The sequence below is a fragment of the Microtus ochrogaster genome (assembly GCF_000317375.1).
Source record: "Microtus ochrogaster isolate Prairie Vole_2 chromosome 14 unlocalized genomic scaffold, MicOch1.0 chr14_random_1, whole genome shotgun sequence".
Lineage (NCBI taxonomy): Eukaryota > Metazoa > Chordata > Mammalia > Rodentia > Cricetidae > Microtus > Microtus ochrogaster.
In genome coordinates, this window is record NW_004949096.1 from 26,933,837 (window position 1) to 26,948,596 (window position 14,760).

The 14,760-nt window shown below is 45.0% G+C and overlaps 1 protein-coding gene across 9 annotated transcripts in view; it reads left to right on the forward strand.

Annotated features, from left to right (window-relative positions):
- The window catches only part of Eif2ak4 (eukaryotic translation initiation factor 2 alpha kinase 4), a 91,671-nt gene that overhangs the window by 32,607 nt on the left and 44,304 nt on the right, over positions 1 to 14,760 (forward strand). For all 9 annotated transcript variants that reach the window (XR_003378446.1, XR_003378445.1, XR_003378444.1 and 6 more), the window contains 6 exons: positions 1,180 to 1,337; positions 3,310 to 3,845; positions 8,700 to 8,806; positions 9,632 to 9,789; positions 12,726 to 13,153; positions 14,279 to 14,348. Coding sequence is in view for 6 of the 9 variants with exons in the window: in XM_026787876.1 (XP_026643677.1) it covers positions 1,180 to 1,337; positions 3,310 to 3,845; positions 8,700 to 8,806; positions 9,632 to 9,789; positions 12,726 to 13,153; positions 14,279 to 14,348 (1,457 nt within the window). In the remaining 3 variants the exon portion in view is untranslated. The remainder of the gene's footprint in view (positions 1 to 1,179; positions 1,338 to 3,309; positions 3,846 to 8,699; positions 8,807 to 9,631; positions 9,790 to 12,725; positions 13,154 to 14,278; positions 14,349 to 14,760) is intronic.

Consider the following 14,760-nt stretch of genomic DNA (forward strand, 5'->3'; position numbering starts at 1 on the left):
TATACACGCACACACAGGGATAGATCACTCTGTTATTGGCAGTTCTCAGCTAGAGGAGTTGGGAGCCTGGGGTCACTTTGTGATGCTCAAAGGACTATTCTGGGGATTGACTCTCACGCCTAGCACATGCTCAGCAGATGCTCTACCACTGAGCTACCCCAGTCGGTTTGATTTTTGATGCTGCAGTAGGCTACTGGCATCTTTATTTGTTGACAAGTGGACACAAAGTATCCCCTACAACCAAGGACTGTCTGGCCTGGGTGCTACATGTGCTGTGCTGTGAGGTAACATCAGAAGAAAAAGAATAAAGAAGAACTGAGGAAAGGAAAATAAGAGTAAAACAAAAATTATGTTTTCTTTTCTTTCTGTTATACTCTTTAAGGACAACGGAGATTTTGTGCAACAGTATTTGATGCTACGGCAGTTCCGGTTCCCAAGGAGAAGCTGTGTGCCAGTAGCTAACTAAGCACACCACTTCCTAGCCTCAGCTGTCATTCTGGCTCTTACCCTCCAGAGCACTGGACAGTTTGGCTTTGCTGAGCATCATCGGGGTTTGTGCCACTGATTATGATTCCAGATTAGACTAAAGCTGTTTCAACTGTGCACACTAATCTGTTAGTGGAGTGACCTTGAGGAAGTTGAAGTGTGAAGGAGAGAGCAGGCATGGCCAGCAAGGGGAGCTGCTTAGGAAAACAGGACTGTAGGTCCAATAAGACGCTAGTCTCTTTATCTGTCCCGATCCTAAGAGCCCATCATTGATTCCGAACTTTCTATGAGTATTTGAAGGCTTGGGTTATATTGGTAATTATTAAAAATTGGTTACAAACAGACATGTATTGTAATAAATAATAACTAGCATGTGGTACCCATTGTTGGAGTTTTTAATAGAATTTTTTAAGATTTATTTATTTATTATGTATACAACATTCTGCCCCCATGTATGCCTGCATGCCAGAAGAGGGCCACAGATCTCATTACAGATGGTTGTGAGCCACCATGTGGTTGCTGGGAATTGAACTCAGGACCTCTGGAAGAGCAGCCAGCACTCTTAACCACTGAGCCATCTCTCTAGCCCCCATTGTTGGAGTTAAAGTACACTACACGTACATACATGCATATGCACACACACATTTACAGAAAATGGAAGTGGATGTGATGACCTTTTCTGTGTTTCTGCAGGCAGCGATGAGCAACTGGGGAAGGTGGTGTACAACGCTTTGGAGACAGCCACAGGCAGCTTTGTCTTGTTGTACGAGTGGGTCCTTCAGTGGCAGAAAAAGATGGGCCCATTCCTCACCAGTCAAGAAAGAGAGAAGGTCGAGAAGTGCAAAAAGCAAGTAGGTAACCCCGCGTGATGGCTGGCCAAACTGTGAATGATGAAGCAAAACGCCTGTGTTCCATTGGCTCCCACAGATGGTCCACAGAGTGTGAGGACCATGGGAGACCCACATCTTCACCAGAACTCAGCCCTGCTCTGGCTTCTGTAGCCTATCACAGCCATGCATCCTCCTGTCTCAGCCCCCGTCACTTTGGTCTGGCTGGGGTTAATTACTGCTTCATGACTGTGCCATTTGCAATCACTTATATTTTCTCTGCTCTTTTAAAATGTTGTTTTAAAACTGAATTTCTAGGATCCAGGGTTTCCTTTTGTTTTTGTGCAATACAGGGAATGAGAAAAGAATTTTGCACGAGTATATATGATGAACTCAGGGGAGCATTTAATATTGTATGTTGTCTTTGCTTAATGAAGAGGTTAGAAAACAACCAAAGCAAGAGAATTCTGAAGTACTCCAAAGTCAGTAGTTATTTTTGGATGATGAGCATATAAATAAGTTTGAGTATTTTTTCCTCTCCCTTTATTCCATTTCTTAATCTATTTATCTCCTTGAACAAAGACTTAGGTCCGTTCCACTTTCTGTTGCTCCTTTTCTCCTCAAATAGTTTTCCTTGCTCAGCTTGCTCCTTTCATTATTTATCTTCATTAAAGTCACCACTAATATCCGCATGACAGAGACTATATTAGACTGTTTTGAGATTTCTTCTGCCAACAGAATTAATCTAAAACTTGGTGGTGGTAGTGCACACCTTTAATCCCAGCACTTGGGAGGCAGAGGCAGGCGGATCTCTGTGAGTTCAAGGCCAGCCTGGTCCACAAGAGCTAGTTCCAGGACAGGCTCCAAAGCTACAGAGAAACCCTGTCTCGAAAACCAAAAAAAAAGAATTAATCTAAAACTCTTTACTTTAGCTTCAGACAGACTCTTCAGACTAGGGCAAAATGCAGCCACTCCTTCACCAAAATATCACAAGAACAATCTCTAGACAGCATACTAAAATTTTCCTCTGAAATCTCTTGAGTGAGTTCCAGACAGTTCAAATAACTCTTAGCACCACTGTCTTCTATTCTCCTACTAGTATGGCCCATTAAGCAATCAGTGCTTTCATAACCTAAACTACCAAAGTTCAAATTCCTCCAAGGAAAAATATGGTCAGGCCTATCACAGCAATACCCAAGTCCTGGTACCAACTTCTGTCTTAGTTAGGGTTACTGTTGCTGTGAAGAAACACCATGACCACAGCAACTCTTATAAAGGAAACATTTAATTGTAGTGGCTCACTTACAGTTCAGAGGTTCCGCCCATCATGGCAAGGAACATGGTAACATAGAGGCAGGCACGGTGCTGGAAAAATAGCCGAGAATCCTACATCTTGACTTATGAACAACAGGAAGTCGACTGACTGTCACACTGAGTGAAGCTTGAGAAGAGAGACCTCAAAGCCCCCACCAGGCACACAGTGACACACTTCCTTCAGCAAAGTCATACCTCATAAAAGTGCCGTTCCCTTTGGGGGCCATTTTCTTTCAAACCACTACAGTGTTTTATATATGTTTATTTAAATTTCCTTTTTACAGTTCTAGAAATTAAATTTAATGTCATCTGCCTGATGGATAGATGCTCTACCACTGAGCTACACCTCCACCCCCCAGATTCTTAATTTTTTACAATAACCCTTAGTGTATAATCAGAAAATGCTATTTTAGATATAAAGATGTTTCTTTTCTTTCTTTTTTTTCTGCCATGTCACCCAGTTTTTATGGATTTGGAAACTCAGTTTTGACACTGAGGCAATAACTAGCTAAAATTTCTTCCATTTTTATTTACTGTCAGGTTGACTCACCAGTTGAGGGGAAGAGTCAGATCATGGCATTTGACATTTTCTTCTGTGGTCTTTGAAAGTATATTTTCTATCTCACTCCTTACTTTTGAAGTGAAACACTGGTTAATGTCTTTTGCCTAATACTCTTCTCAGATTCAAGGAGCAGAGACAGAATTCAGCTCCCTGGTGAAACTGAGCCATCCAAATATCGTTCGCTACTTTGCAATGAACTCCAGAGAGCAGGAGGACTCCATCGTGGTAGACATTTTGGCGGAGCACATCAGTGGGATCTCTCTTGCTGCACACCTGAGCCACTCGGGCCCAATTCCTGTGCACCAGCTACGCAAGTACACAGCTCAGCTCCTGGCAGGCCTGGATTACCTGCACAGCAACTCCGTGGTGCACAAGGTTCTGAGTGCATCCAGTGTCTTGGTAGATGCTGAGGGCACTGTAAAGATAACGGACTACAGCATCTCTAAGCGTCTGGCAGACATTTGCAAGGAGGACGTATTTGAGCAAACTCGAGTTCGATTTAGTGACAATGCCCTGCCCTATAAACCAGGAAAGAAAGGGGATGTGTGGCGGCTTGGCCTTCTGCTGCTATCTCTTAGCCAAGGACAAGAGTGTGGGGAATACCCCGTGACCATCCCCAGTGACTTACCAGCTGACTTCCAAGATTTCCTGAAGAAGTGAGTATTGTTGGTTGTTGTGCATTTAAGGAGTGGGGAAGCTGAGACCTGAGGAGGGGAGCCAGGGTGAAGTCTTTCCCAGGCTCTTGTGTTCTGTTCCCTCATCACGGTCTCCCACATTCTCCTAAACCCACTTGAGTTCAGTAATTGATTCACAGACTACTTTCGGAAGACTGCCTGGAACAGTCTAGACTTTCTTCCCCATTCCTGTCTCTCCCACAGTAGTGAGAGAATGCCCTGGGTGTCCCATGTGCTAGAACTTCTTCATCCACTTTGCTGCCCAATCCTAAGAGACCAAACCACTGAGAAGTGTGGTTCTGCCCCTTTCTTCCTGACTCTTCCTCTCCAGTGACTCTCTCACTCAGCCAGGTCAGAGGATCAGATGACCGCCTGTTTCAGCAAAGGATTTTCCGTACTTGTGCATCACAGGTACATAATCATTGCAAAGCCAGCTAAAAAAATGTGTGTGTGTGTGTGTGTGTGTGTGTGTGTGCGTGTGCGTGCGCGTGCACGTGCGGGGTGTGTTTGTGTAGGGTGTATCAGTGTGCATATGTCTGTATGTGTGTCCTTCTTTTGTCGTGTCTATGAGTGCAAGAACCCACTGACAGTATGTGTATTGAGGTCAGGGAACAACTTTCTGGAGTCTGTTCTCCCCTTCCACAGTGGGCTCTGGGAATCAGATTCAGGCTCTCAAGTCGTCAGGCTTGTGGTCCAGGCACTTCCTCCCACTGCCATCTCCCTGGCCCAAAGCCAGGATTGTCTAGCTGGAGAGAATCCTTAGTAAAGAGGCTTTCCTTGACCTAAAGGATTCGTCCAGGTCATTCCCCTCAGGGTTTTCTACCTTAGCCCTGAGTATTCTCAGTCTAAGCCAATGCTACTTTCTCAGTTTCTAATGAATGGAAATCTACTCTTCAATTGGACTTCTGCAGTGCCCCGGTCCAGCCTCCTGTGGAAGCGGTCCGGCTGCGTCTCCCGTCCTCACACTGTCTGGCTTCTCGCCTTTGTTTCCTAGTCGTTCACTTCTGTCCTCTTCATCTCTGCATTCTTTTCTCATGCCCTCTCCTTCCCCCCTGCCCAGCTCCAGCTGGCCTGACCCACAGTGATCTCTTGTCCCCCCAGCTCGCTGCTCACTGCCCCTGACTTTGAGCATCTTATATCACACGTCAGAGTGTCTGTCAGTGGAGGAGCTGCACAGGTGATGGCGTGTTGTAATAGGAGCGGTGGGCTGTGTCCCGCCACCCAGCTAGCTTTACTTGAAATAATTACACGGACACTGTATTCTTTTAATCACTGCTTGGCCCATTTCTATCTAGCCTCTTTTAGACTAACTCTCGCACCTGGACTAGCCCATCTCTAATAATCTGCTGTAGCCCACAAGGTGGCTTACCAGGGAGATTCTAGCCTACGTCCATCCTGGGTCGGAGCTTCATTGCATGCATCTCGGAGAGCAGAGCTATCTCCGCGTCCGTCCAGGAGAGGGGAGCATGGCGTCTCTGCTCCAGAGCACAGAGCTGTCGAGACTGAGCTCACTTCCTCTTCCTCCCAGCATTCTGCTCTGTTTTCTCCACCCACCTATGTTCTAAGCTATGAGCCCAAGCAGTTTGTTTATTACTTAACCAATGAAATCAACAGATTGATATATGACACTCCCACATCAATGGCGGCCACGTCAGACTGGATGTGACACTGGAGCTGCAGTCATTTATGCAGCACCTGATGGCATGTTCTCAAGCTCTGCCCTGTTGTTAAGCAACACGTAGCATTTAAGTAAGGCTGTTGATGTGTTGCAAAAATAGCCACAATAAATTATTCATTTGAGGAAAGGGGCCAACTTTGATTCTGTATGTAACATTCTCTCCTTAAAGTGTATAAACTTTTTAGATTTTTAAAACAATCTCATTTCTTTTAAATGAAGTAGAACTTTAAAACACTGATTTCAGTGCAGTCCACAGTGAGGGTGGCTGCAATGACAGGGGTGACGAGTTCCAGTGAGAGTCTTCTTCCTATCTTTCCCCTGTCCCCATGAGCCCTCTGTTCCTGTCTGCCAGTCGGGAGTGTCTCAGTCAAGGGTGACACTAATGGACTCACAAACGACACGGGGTTTACACAGATGGTGTTTTCACCTCCGTAGCAAGCAGTGGGGCGGGAGGATTGAAACTCTTCTGGTCACCCCTTACAGAATCAGCTCCCCTTCGTCACTTCAGATGTGGAGATCTGAGATTTGTTCTGTTACCATAACCGTCACCTGGGTTACTGTGTGTGCCCCTGTCTCTGGGAAGGCTCTGGTGGACTCCTTGCTTGGGGTGGATAACAGTGGGGTGTTGGGTCATTAGCTTTGCTCTCCACCCCAGTTAGCAAGAGAAGTAAATAATCCACAAGAACGCAGTGAATCCCATCTGTGGTCCCTGCCACACTCAGTTGACACCTTGGGAAGTCCGGTGTGAGGTGGTGGATGAGAGCTCAGGTCCTGGAGTCAGATGGTGGACTGGGTCCCACCAGCAAGTTCCTGGTTCTGAAACTAGTTCCATATCTGAAACTACAAGTCATTCTCATGGGCTTTAAACTTGTTCTGATCCATATCCGTTGTCACATCAGTCACATTAACGTCACAGTTGAGACTTGATTGTGCTCTTCAGAAATCTAACACAGCACGGGAGGGGTGTGTGTGTGTGTGTGACTGGGGACAATCCCAACAGTAGGCGAATGTGTGTAGTTCCCTGGCTGTTTCTGGGTTAAGGGAGTTGGCACCTGTCAGATGCTGCCACGGGCCCCTGCTGAGTCGGACCCTCAGCAGTGCGAGCCGAGGAAGGCTCCAGGCCTGCCACCCCTTCCAGTCTCAAAGCTGGAGCTAGCATTGCCTCTCCTGCTCGTGGTTGCTCTACTGCCAAAATGATCGATTCCAAGAGCGTAATCTTTTCAAGTAAGAGCCCCTGAAAAGTGTGGTTCGCTCTCAGCAAGCTTTGTGCCTTTTCTGATCTATTGTGTGAGTCCCGTTAATGTCGTGGTAGACTTGGAGTAGACAGTGCACTTTAGAACTGAGCGCGGTGTGTGTAGAAGTACAGTGACCATGTAAATGGAAATAACCCCACAGAACTAGGAGAATATATAAATTCATTCCAGCAGGTCCAAGCTGACGTTGGAGTTTGAAAGGCTCTTTACTAACATAAATTTTAAGACATGTGGCTGAAAAGGCCACTTGCAAAAGGCAAGTTAAAAACTGATACGTACAAGATAACGTTGTCTAAGAATCTCAGTGTTCTTTATAACGTCATGGCTGGGTTGTTGTGCATTGTATATAGAAATAGATGGGAAAGGTTCTATAGCAATGCACATTAGGAGATTAAGAGGAAGGAAAAATCAGAGGCAAGAACTTTGGTTTCGATTTTAGTTTTTTGGGTTTGTTTGAGACAGGGCCTCACTTTATAGCTCTAGCTGGCCTATTACTTGCTCTGTAGATCTCTGGCCTTGAACTCAGAGATCCTCCTGCTCTTCCTCCCAGTGCTGGAATTAGAGGTGTGTACCACCATGCCCTACAAGACTAGCTTTTGGTTTGGTTGGTTTGTCAGGTGTAGGTGGTACATGCCTACGACCTTACTTGGGAGAATGAGAAAGGAGGATTGCAAATTCAAGGCCAATCTGGAATATAGAGTAACCCGGTCTCAGCTGTGCAGTAAGGGGCTAGAGAGATGGCTCAGCAGATAAGAGCACTTGTTGCTCTTACAGAGGACTTGAGTTTGATCCCTAGGGCTCACATGGTGGCTCACAACTATCCATACTCTAATTCCTGGGGATCCAGCACCCTCTTAACTTCTCACAAGGTGCACATGTTTACATGTAGGAAAAAAAACATAAACATAAAATAAAAATAAATATGAAAATAAAATCAGGCCAGGCATGGTGGTGTGCACCTTTAATCTCAGCGCTCCAGAGGCAGAGGCAGGCAGATCTCTGAGTTCTAGGCCAGCCTGGTCTACAGAGTGAGTTCTAGGTCTTGGTGAGTTACATAGTGAGAGCCTATCTCAAAACAAAATAAAATACTATATAACTTTTGAATAATATTTTTAATATTCACAGGAATTTATACAAATGATATTCTCTTGCCCTTTCCAGGTATAAAGTAGTGTTTCACGTCTTCATGCTGTGACATAAAACCTAAGTTATCCTTTATGATGGCTGCTGCTCTTGCTTCGTATATGTAGGTTCCAAAGCTTAACTCACAGTGACAGCTGATTATCTTAACTATGTCACTTTAAACAGAATCAAATGTGGTTCAGGGACCCCACTTTGAGAATTCTTGGTCTGGCTTGTTTTGATTCATCCAAAGCAAAGCAAAAATGACTTGTTAGAACATTAGACCATCAAGTGCTAAGTCAGGAGGCTCAAGGAATGACTACTGAAGGTGTGTGGTGAAGCGTGGGCTTCTCAACAGTGTTCCTCGTGTGTTCCAGGGTCACCAGCGTCTGGTTGCTCTCTTAGGAAGACTTACCTTATGCCTGGTCCCCAGCAGGCTTAGTTCAGCAGGGCAGGTGGCCAGGCTAATGGAAGTGGAGGTCCGAAGCTGGTGTCTGTGGGCTGAGCGCGTTCAGGTCTTCCATGCTGCTGTAGTCAACAATGCAATTCATTTTTCCTGTTTCGTTTCTTTTTTTCATTTTCTACTTACATCCAGTCAGCTGTGGGACATGCAAACCCTGAAATGGTGCTTACTCATCTAAATTCACTTTTAAGTACATTTTGCTCCATCAGTAACATGAATGTGCTAATGTGTACTGTAAAGGAAAGCGTAGTTGAATGGGGTAGATGAAGTAGGAAGGCATTTATATTATACGCTGCTGAGATTCTCCCTCCCACTCTGAGGTGTGTTTGCCTGGACGACAAGGAAAGATGGAGCCCTCAGCAGCTGCTGAAGCACAGCTTTATAAACCCTCAGCCCAAAGTGCCCTTAGTGGAGCAGAGTCCTGAAGGTGAGTTCTGCCTGCCTGCCTTTCTTTCTCTTTTTTCTTTTCTTTTGGATAGGCTTCCACTATGTAGTTCAGACTTGACCTCTTGGTCTTCCTGCCTCCGCCTCCTGAGAGCTAAGACTACAGGTATGCCCTACTATACTTGACTACCATCCTTTTTAAATTATGAAAACATAAAGCCTGAATCTGAGAACATTTGCATGGAGTATTTACTTTGCCGATGCTAGCCTACCCATATCCACTTACTATGCACGGGACTGCTTTACAAGCCTGGCTCTCCAGTGTCTGCTGATGGAGTGGACATCCTCATCTTGCCAGGTCACTACTGTTGCCACATAACCTTAGTAGAGCTTGGGATAGATCAGGAGATCTGAGTTTAGGTTCTGTCTGTCTAGTTCAGTCACTTCCTCTCCGTGCCTGTTACCCTCACCTGTACAGTGGGCTGACTATATATCCTTGCCTCGTTTAAAGATTACAAGGTGAAAAAAGATGTCAAAATGTAAGAAGTGCATTTTCAGACCACTAATTGGGGCCCCTTCTTCTCATACTTATGTTGCTGGGTTCTATGAACTGCCTTATTTTTTTTTTATTTTATTTTTAATTGTGTGATGGTGGGGATGATATATTCACATGTGGATGCAGTGCCCAGAGAATCCAGAAGAGGGCATCAGATTCCCTGGAGCTGGAGTTCCAGACAGTTGTGAGCTGCCCACATGGGTGCTGGGACCCAAACTCCAGTCTGCTGTAAAAGCAGTATAGACCCTTAACCACAGAGCCATCTCTCTGGCCCAGTCTTCCTATATTTCTAATGCTTTTGTTTCATCTTAGATTCTGGAGGACAAGATTACATTGAGACCGTCATTCCCAGCAACCAGCTGCCCAGCGCTGCTTTCTTCAGTGAGACCCAGAGACAGTTTTCCCGATACTTCATTGAATTTGAAGAATTACAGCTTCTAGGGAAAGGAGCTTTTGGAGCAGTCATCAAGGTGTGACAGAGTTGTCCCCAGTCCTCTTTAAAGCTCTTCCCTGTCATTTTCATGGCCTTACAGGCGTGTTTTCCATTTTAAGAGCAGAGAGCAAAGTGAATGGAAGCTGTGAGGGAAAGGCTGGCTTTAATATCACCTGGACACATTAAGAATGCGCTATTCCTGTGTCCTGGGATGGCTCATGACATGAAAAACACATGATTATATATAACATCCTGAGTGGTCAAGATCTCTGCGTGATGAACATTTTTATGTACTTTAGTTCAGGAAGGGAATTGTCTTTTCCACCTTTCCCCCAGTTTTGATGGAGTTGCCATAGGGAAAAGGGTTCCACAGTTAGAACAGAGGTGGTGTGCACACTGGGAGACAGTCCTGATGGCTCTCATCCTCTGGCTTTCAAACCTGGGAAATGAATGGCCTGTTTAAGGTGGGCTGCTGTTGGGATTCTCGGTTCTGGTCTGGGGCAACTGTTATTATGTGAGTGTAGGGAGAGGCTTCCGCTGTGCTTTTAGTTCAAGTGTGCTGTAAACCATAGGAGATGCAGATTGAAATGTATGAAGAACATATGTGTGTTTGATTCTGAGAGTATGAAGAGGAAGGTGTCACTCTTGTTTATTGGTTGATTTTTTTTTATGTGGCTTTTGGGAGGTTGTTGTTTTGTTTTGTTGGGTTGTGGTTGTTTCTCATTTGTTTGCTTGCTTGTTTTGAGACAAGGTTTCCTGGAACCTAGGCTGGCCTCAACTCAGTGTAGCAGAAGATGACCTTGAACTTCTCATCTTCCTACTTAACACCTGACTGCTGGGATTTCAGGCCATTGCTTCCTTGCCTGTTTCACGTGTGCTGGGGTCAAACCCAGAGTTTGTGTGTGCTTGGCAGGCATTCTACTAAATGAGCTGTATCCCATGTGGGATTTTTTTTTTTTTTTTTGGTTTTTCGAGACAGGGTTTTTCTGTGGTTTTGGAGCCTGTCCTGGAACTAGCTCTCTAGACCAGGCTGGTCTCGAACTCACAGAGATCCGCCTGCCTCTGCCTTCCGAGTGCTGGGATTAAAGGCGTGCCCCACCACCGCCCGGCCCCATGTGGGATTTTGAGATCAGAGTATTATGTAGTATAGGCTGTGCTCAATCTCTGTGTGGCTGAGGATGACCTTGAACCCTTGGTCCTCTTGCCTCCACCTCCCAAGTGTTGGGTTCACAGAAAGTACTGCCACACCCTCCTGGAAGCATCACTATTACTGCAGGTTACCTCTGAACCGAAACAATTAACTTCCCCACAATGAAAGAGGGGCAGCCTTTAGCAAGGCAGGTTTCCCACAAGAAAGCTCAAGTTCTAGGAGTTTAATTCACAGTCCTTTTTATTAACTCCATACATTTTTTTTTTAGATTCTTGAATTTCAAACACTGTGGATGTAGTTTGTTAAACTTCATGTCTTTCTTTTTTCTTTTCTCTCTGGTCAAGGGTCCCTTGTAGCCTTCCTTATTTACATGTTCTTAGAGACAATTAGTGAGCCGCTATAACGAGGGCATCTTGGTCTGTGCAGCCCTCGTTTCTCCCCTCAGCTCTCAAACCCTCCCCTCGCTGCCATCTGAGTAGTGCAGTCTGCTTCCCAGTCAGGCTTGTTCGGCAGCTGGCCCTTCACCGTGTGCGTTTGTTCGTTTGGACAACTGAGTTGCTATTCTTAGTGTATTAGGTCTTCCATAAATGAGAAGGGAAATCTGGTGTACTTAATTCAGTCAGGCCAGTGCAGTCCTCAGCCTAGGGATGATCCATGAGCTTACTGGCCTTGGAGACAACTTTTTCTGTTTATTCATTCTGCTCCTATTTTTATTGTCTTATTTTAAAATCATGTTTTAATCAATCTTAGTTGGGTGAAATCAATGGGCGGCATGTATATTAACTGTAATTGCTGCAGTTAGTCAAGCATAGTCTTTGGGCTTGGATAATGTTCTTTCTCCATGTGTCAATCATCTCCTCAGTGTCCGAATTCAGGCCAGTAATGAAAATGCATAAATACCATATAATTAAGAAAACTGAGTTCGAGGAAATTAAGTATCTCTCCCAAATTTGCATAGCCTTATACATTCTTTATAAGCTAATTGGCATTTTATTTTAGACTTATTAACATTTCTGGAATTTCATTCATCTTTAGTGACTTTAAGTTTTAAGAAAATAAAATCATCAGATAAAAACTTACACTGGCTTTAGAAAATTAATTTTTCTTTAAATCTAAAATGTATTTTGATATTTATTTAGCAGATATAATATGAAAAGGGAAGTAATGTCATGAAAATTAATTAATGGAACTTATTACTTAAAATGTTAATCTAAATTTTTCAAAGAAAAGAAACTGTTATGCTTATCAGTAACGGAATAAATTATTAAGATAGGCACAGGCACGTTGGCCCATGCCTATCCCACCATTCAAAAGGTGGATGCAGGAGGTTGCAGAGTATAAGGTAAACCTATCTGCATAGGGAATTTAAGGCCAGCCTGTGCTAAATGAGACCCTACCTAAAAAGGAAAGAAACGTGATTAAAACGGAGGTTATGTGTGTTCCGGTAATCCCAGCTCTGAAGCCGGAGGATGTCAGGTTACAGGCCCGGCTGTATCACTATGTGAGATCCTGTCCCAAAAAGAGATGGGCGAAAGGGAGAGAAAGAAGGAGGCGGAGAGATGAAGGCTGCACCCTCCCCAGTGTTTCCCTGTGGAAGCCCGACCCCCAATCTGCATTCCTTGAGCATTTACCCTAGTTTGGGGGTAACCAATGCTTTCCTTGGTTTGAATTCAAGCCTTGTGGCTCTTCTTAGCTATTATTGTGGGTTCTCAGAATTCCAGATTCTGCTGGGGAGGAACTAAGGAGCCGGGAGGTGTAAACGCCAATGTGCAAGGTCCTGGGCCCCGGATCTGACCAGGTCCTATCCTCTACTTGCCTGGCAGGTGCAAAACAAACTGGACGGCTGCTGCTATGCTGTGAAGCGCATCCCAATCAACCCTGCCAGCAGGCACTTCCGCAGGATCAAGGGCGAGGTGACGCTGCTGTCGCGCCTGCACCATGAAAACATTGTGCGCTACTACAACGCCTGGATCGAACGGCACGAGCGCCCAGCAGTGCCTAGGACACCACCCCCGGACTGCAAGCCCCAGGTCCAGGACAGCCCAGCTGCCTGTGGGAAAGCAGCAGGCAACACGGTGGAGCTGGATAGCGTAGAGGCTGCAGCGCCGCCTCCCATCCTCAGCAGCTCAGTGGAGTGGAGCACTTCGGCTGAACGCTCGACCAGTGCGCGCTTCCCAGTCACAGGCCCGGGCTCCAGCAGCGACGAGGAGGATGAGGATGAGCATGACGGCGTCTTCTCACAGTCCTTCCTGTAAGCGCTAGCAGTGGGGCCCACACCAGAGGAACGAGAAACACGTCGGTGGAAACCTCTTTCAGAGAGTAGCCAAATGGAACCCACAGGAAATTTAAAGATTGCCCACACCTGAGGCCAGGAGAAAGGAAAAGCAGAAATGATTTCCAATACTTTATCTTGAAAGATTTAAGAGAATTTCTGGCAGGGCAGTGCTTAAAAATCACAGCTTCCAACTCTGTGAACCACTTAAGAGTCTCTAGAATCTTGACGTAGTCTGTCTTCACTGCCCTTGAGACCTGTGATTATGACCCAGGGGCGTTTGCCTTATGTACTTCACTGTATTCAGTTGGATACAATTTATCTTAGCAGTTAATTACTTTGAGAAACAATATAGCTACTTTTTAAAAAAAATTATTTTATTATGTACACAACATTCTGCCTCCATGTATGCCTGCACACCAGAGGAGGGCGCCAGATCTCATTACAGATGGTTGTGAGCCACCATGTGGTTGCTGGGAATTGAACTCAGGACTTCTGGAAGAGCAGTCAATGCTCTTAACCTCTGAGCCATCTCTCCAGCCCCCAGCTGCTTTTTAAAGAGTTCTTTGTTGGGGCCTGAAGAGGATTGCTGGGTGGTTAAGAGTTCTTTTTGCTCTTCCAGAGGACTTGAGTTCCATACCCAGCAAGGTTCACAATCATCTGTTACTCCAGTCCCGGGGGGAATCTGATGCCCCCTTCTGGTCCTTGTAGGCACTGCATACGTATGGTGCATGAACCGTACACATTTTTAAAAAAAGTGTGTTTTTTTTAAATAAAGATTTGAGTTTGGGTAACAGAAAAGAGATAGCAACAGCCCAGTCTGTACTGATGCTGCAGAGTCATGGTGTGCCATAGTCACGGGTCTACTGCTGTGAAGAGACCCCATGACCCAAGCAACTTATAGAAGAAAGCATTTAATTAGGGGCTTGCTTATGGTTTTGGAGAATTACTCCAGTTCCATCTTGGTGGGAACCTTGGCGGCAGGCAGACAGGCAGGCATGATTCACAGACAGAGAGACAGAGACGAAGAGAAACTCAAAGCCTACCCTTAGTGACACACCTCCGACAAAGCCTCCTAATATTTCTTTACTTCTTTTTCTTCAGACCTGCTTCAGATTCTGACAGTGACATCATCTTTGACAATGAAGACGAAAACAGTAAAAGTCAGAATCAGGTAAATATGGAGTAGAAGTTACCTGTTTTACTCAGCATGGTGTGTAAGGAGATGACACCGGATGGAAGAAACAGGCAGAATGTCAGAGCATTGATCTGACATGAGTGTCAGTTTTAAAACATGCGCATTCATTTAAAACATGTGCTACTAGTGTTTATTATACATCATAATAAACTTTTATTCACATTATAAATTTATACCAATATATACATGTATAAATTTATCATACGTTTTATATTGACATGAAAGAGAAAAAAATGACACACAGTAATTTTTCACATGTGGTGAAAAGTTTTGCAGAGGGTCCAGAGAGATGGTTTAGCAATTAAGAGGACTCTTGCTGACCTGAGCTAGGTTGCCAGCACCCACATGGTGACTCACAATCACCTGTAACTCCAGTTCCGGGGGATCT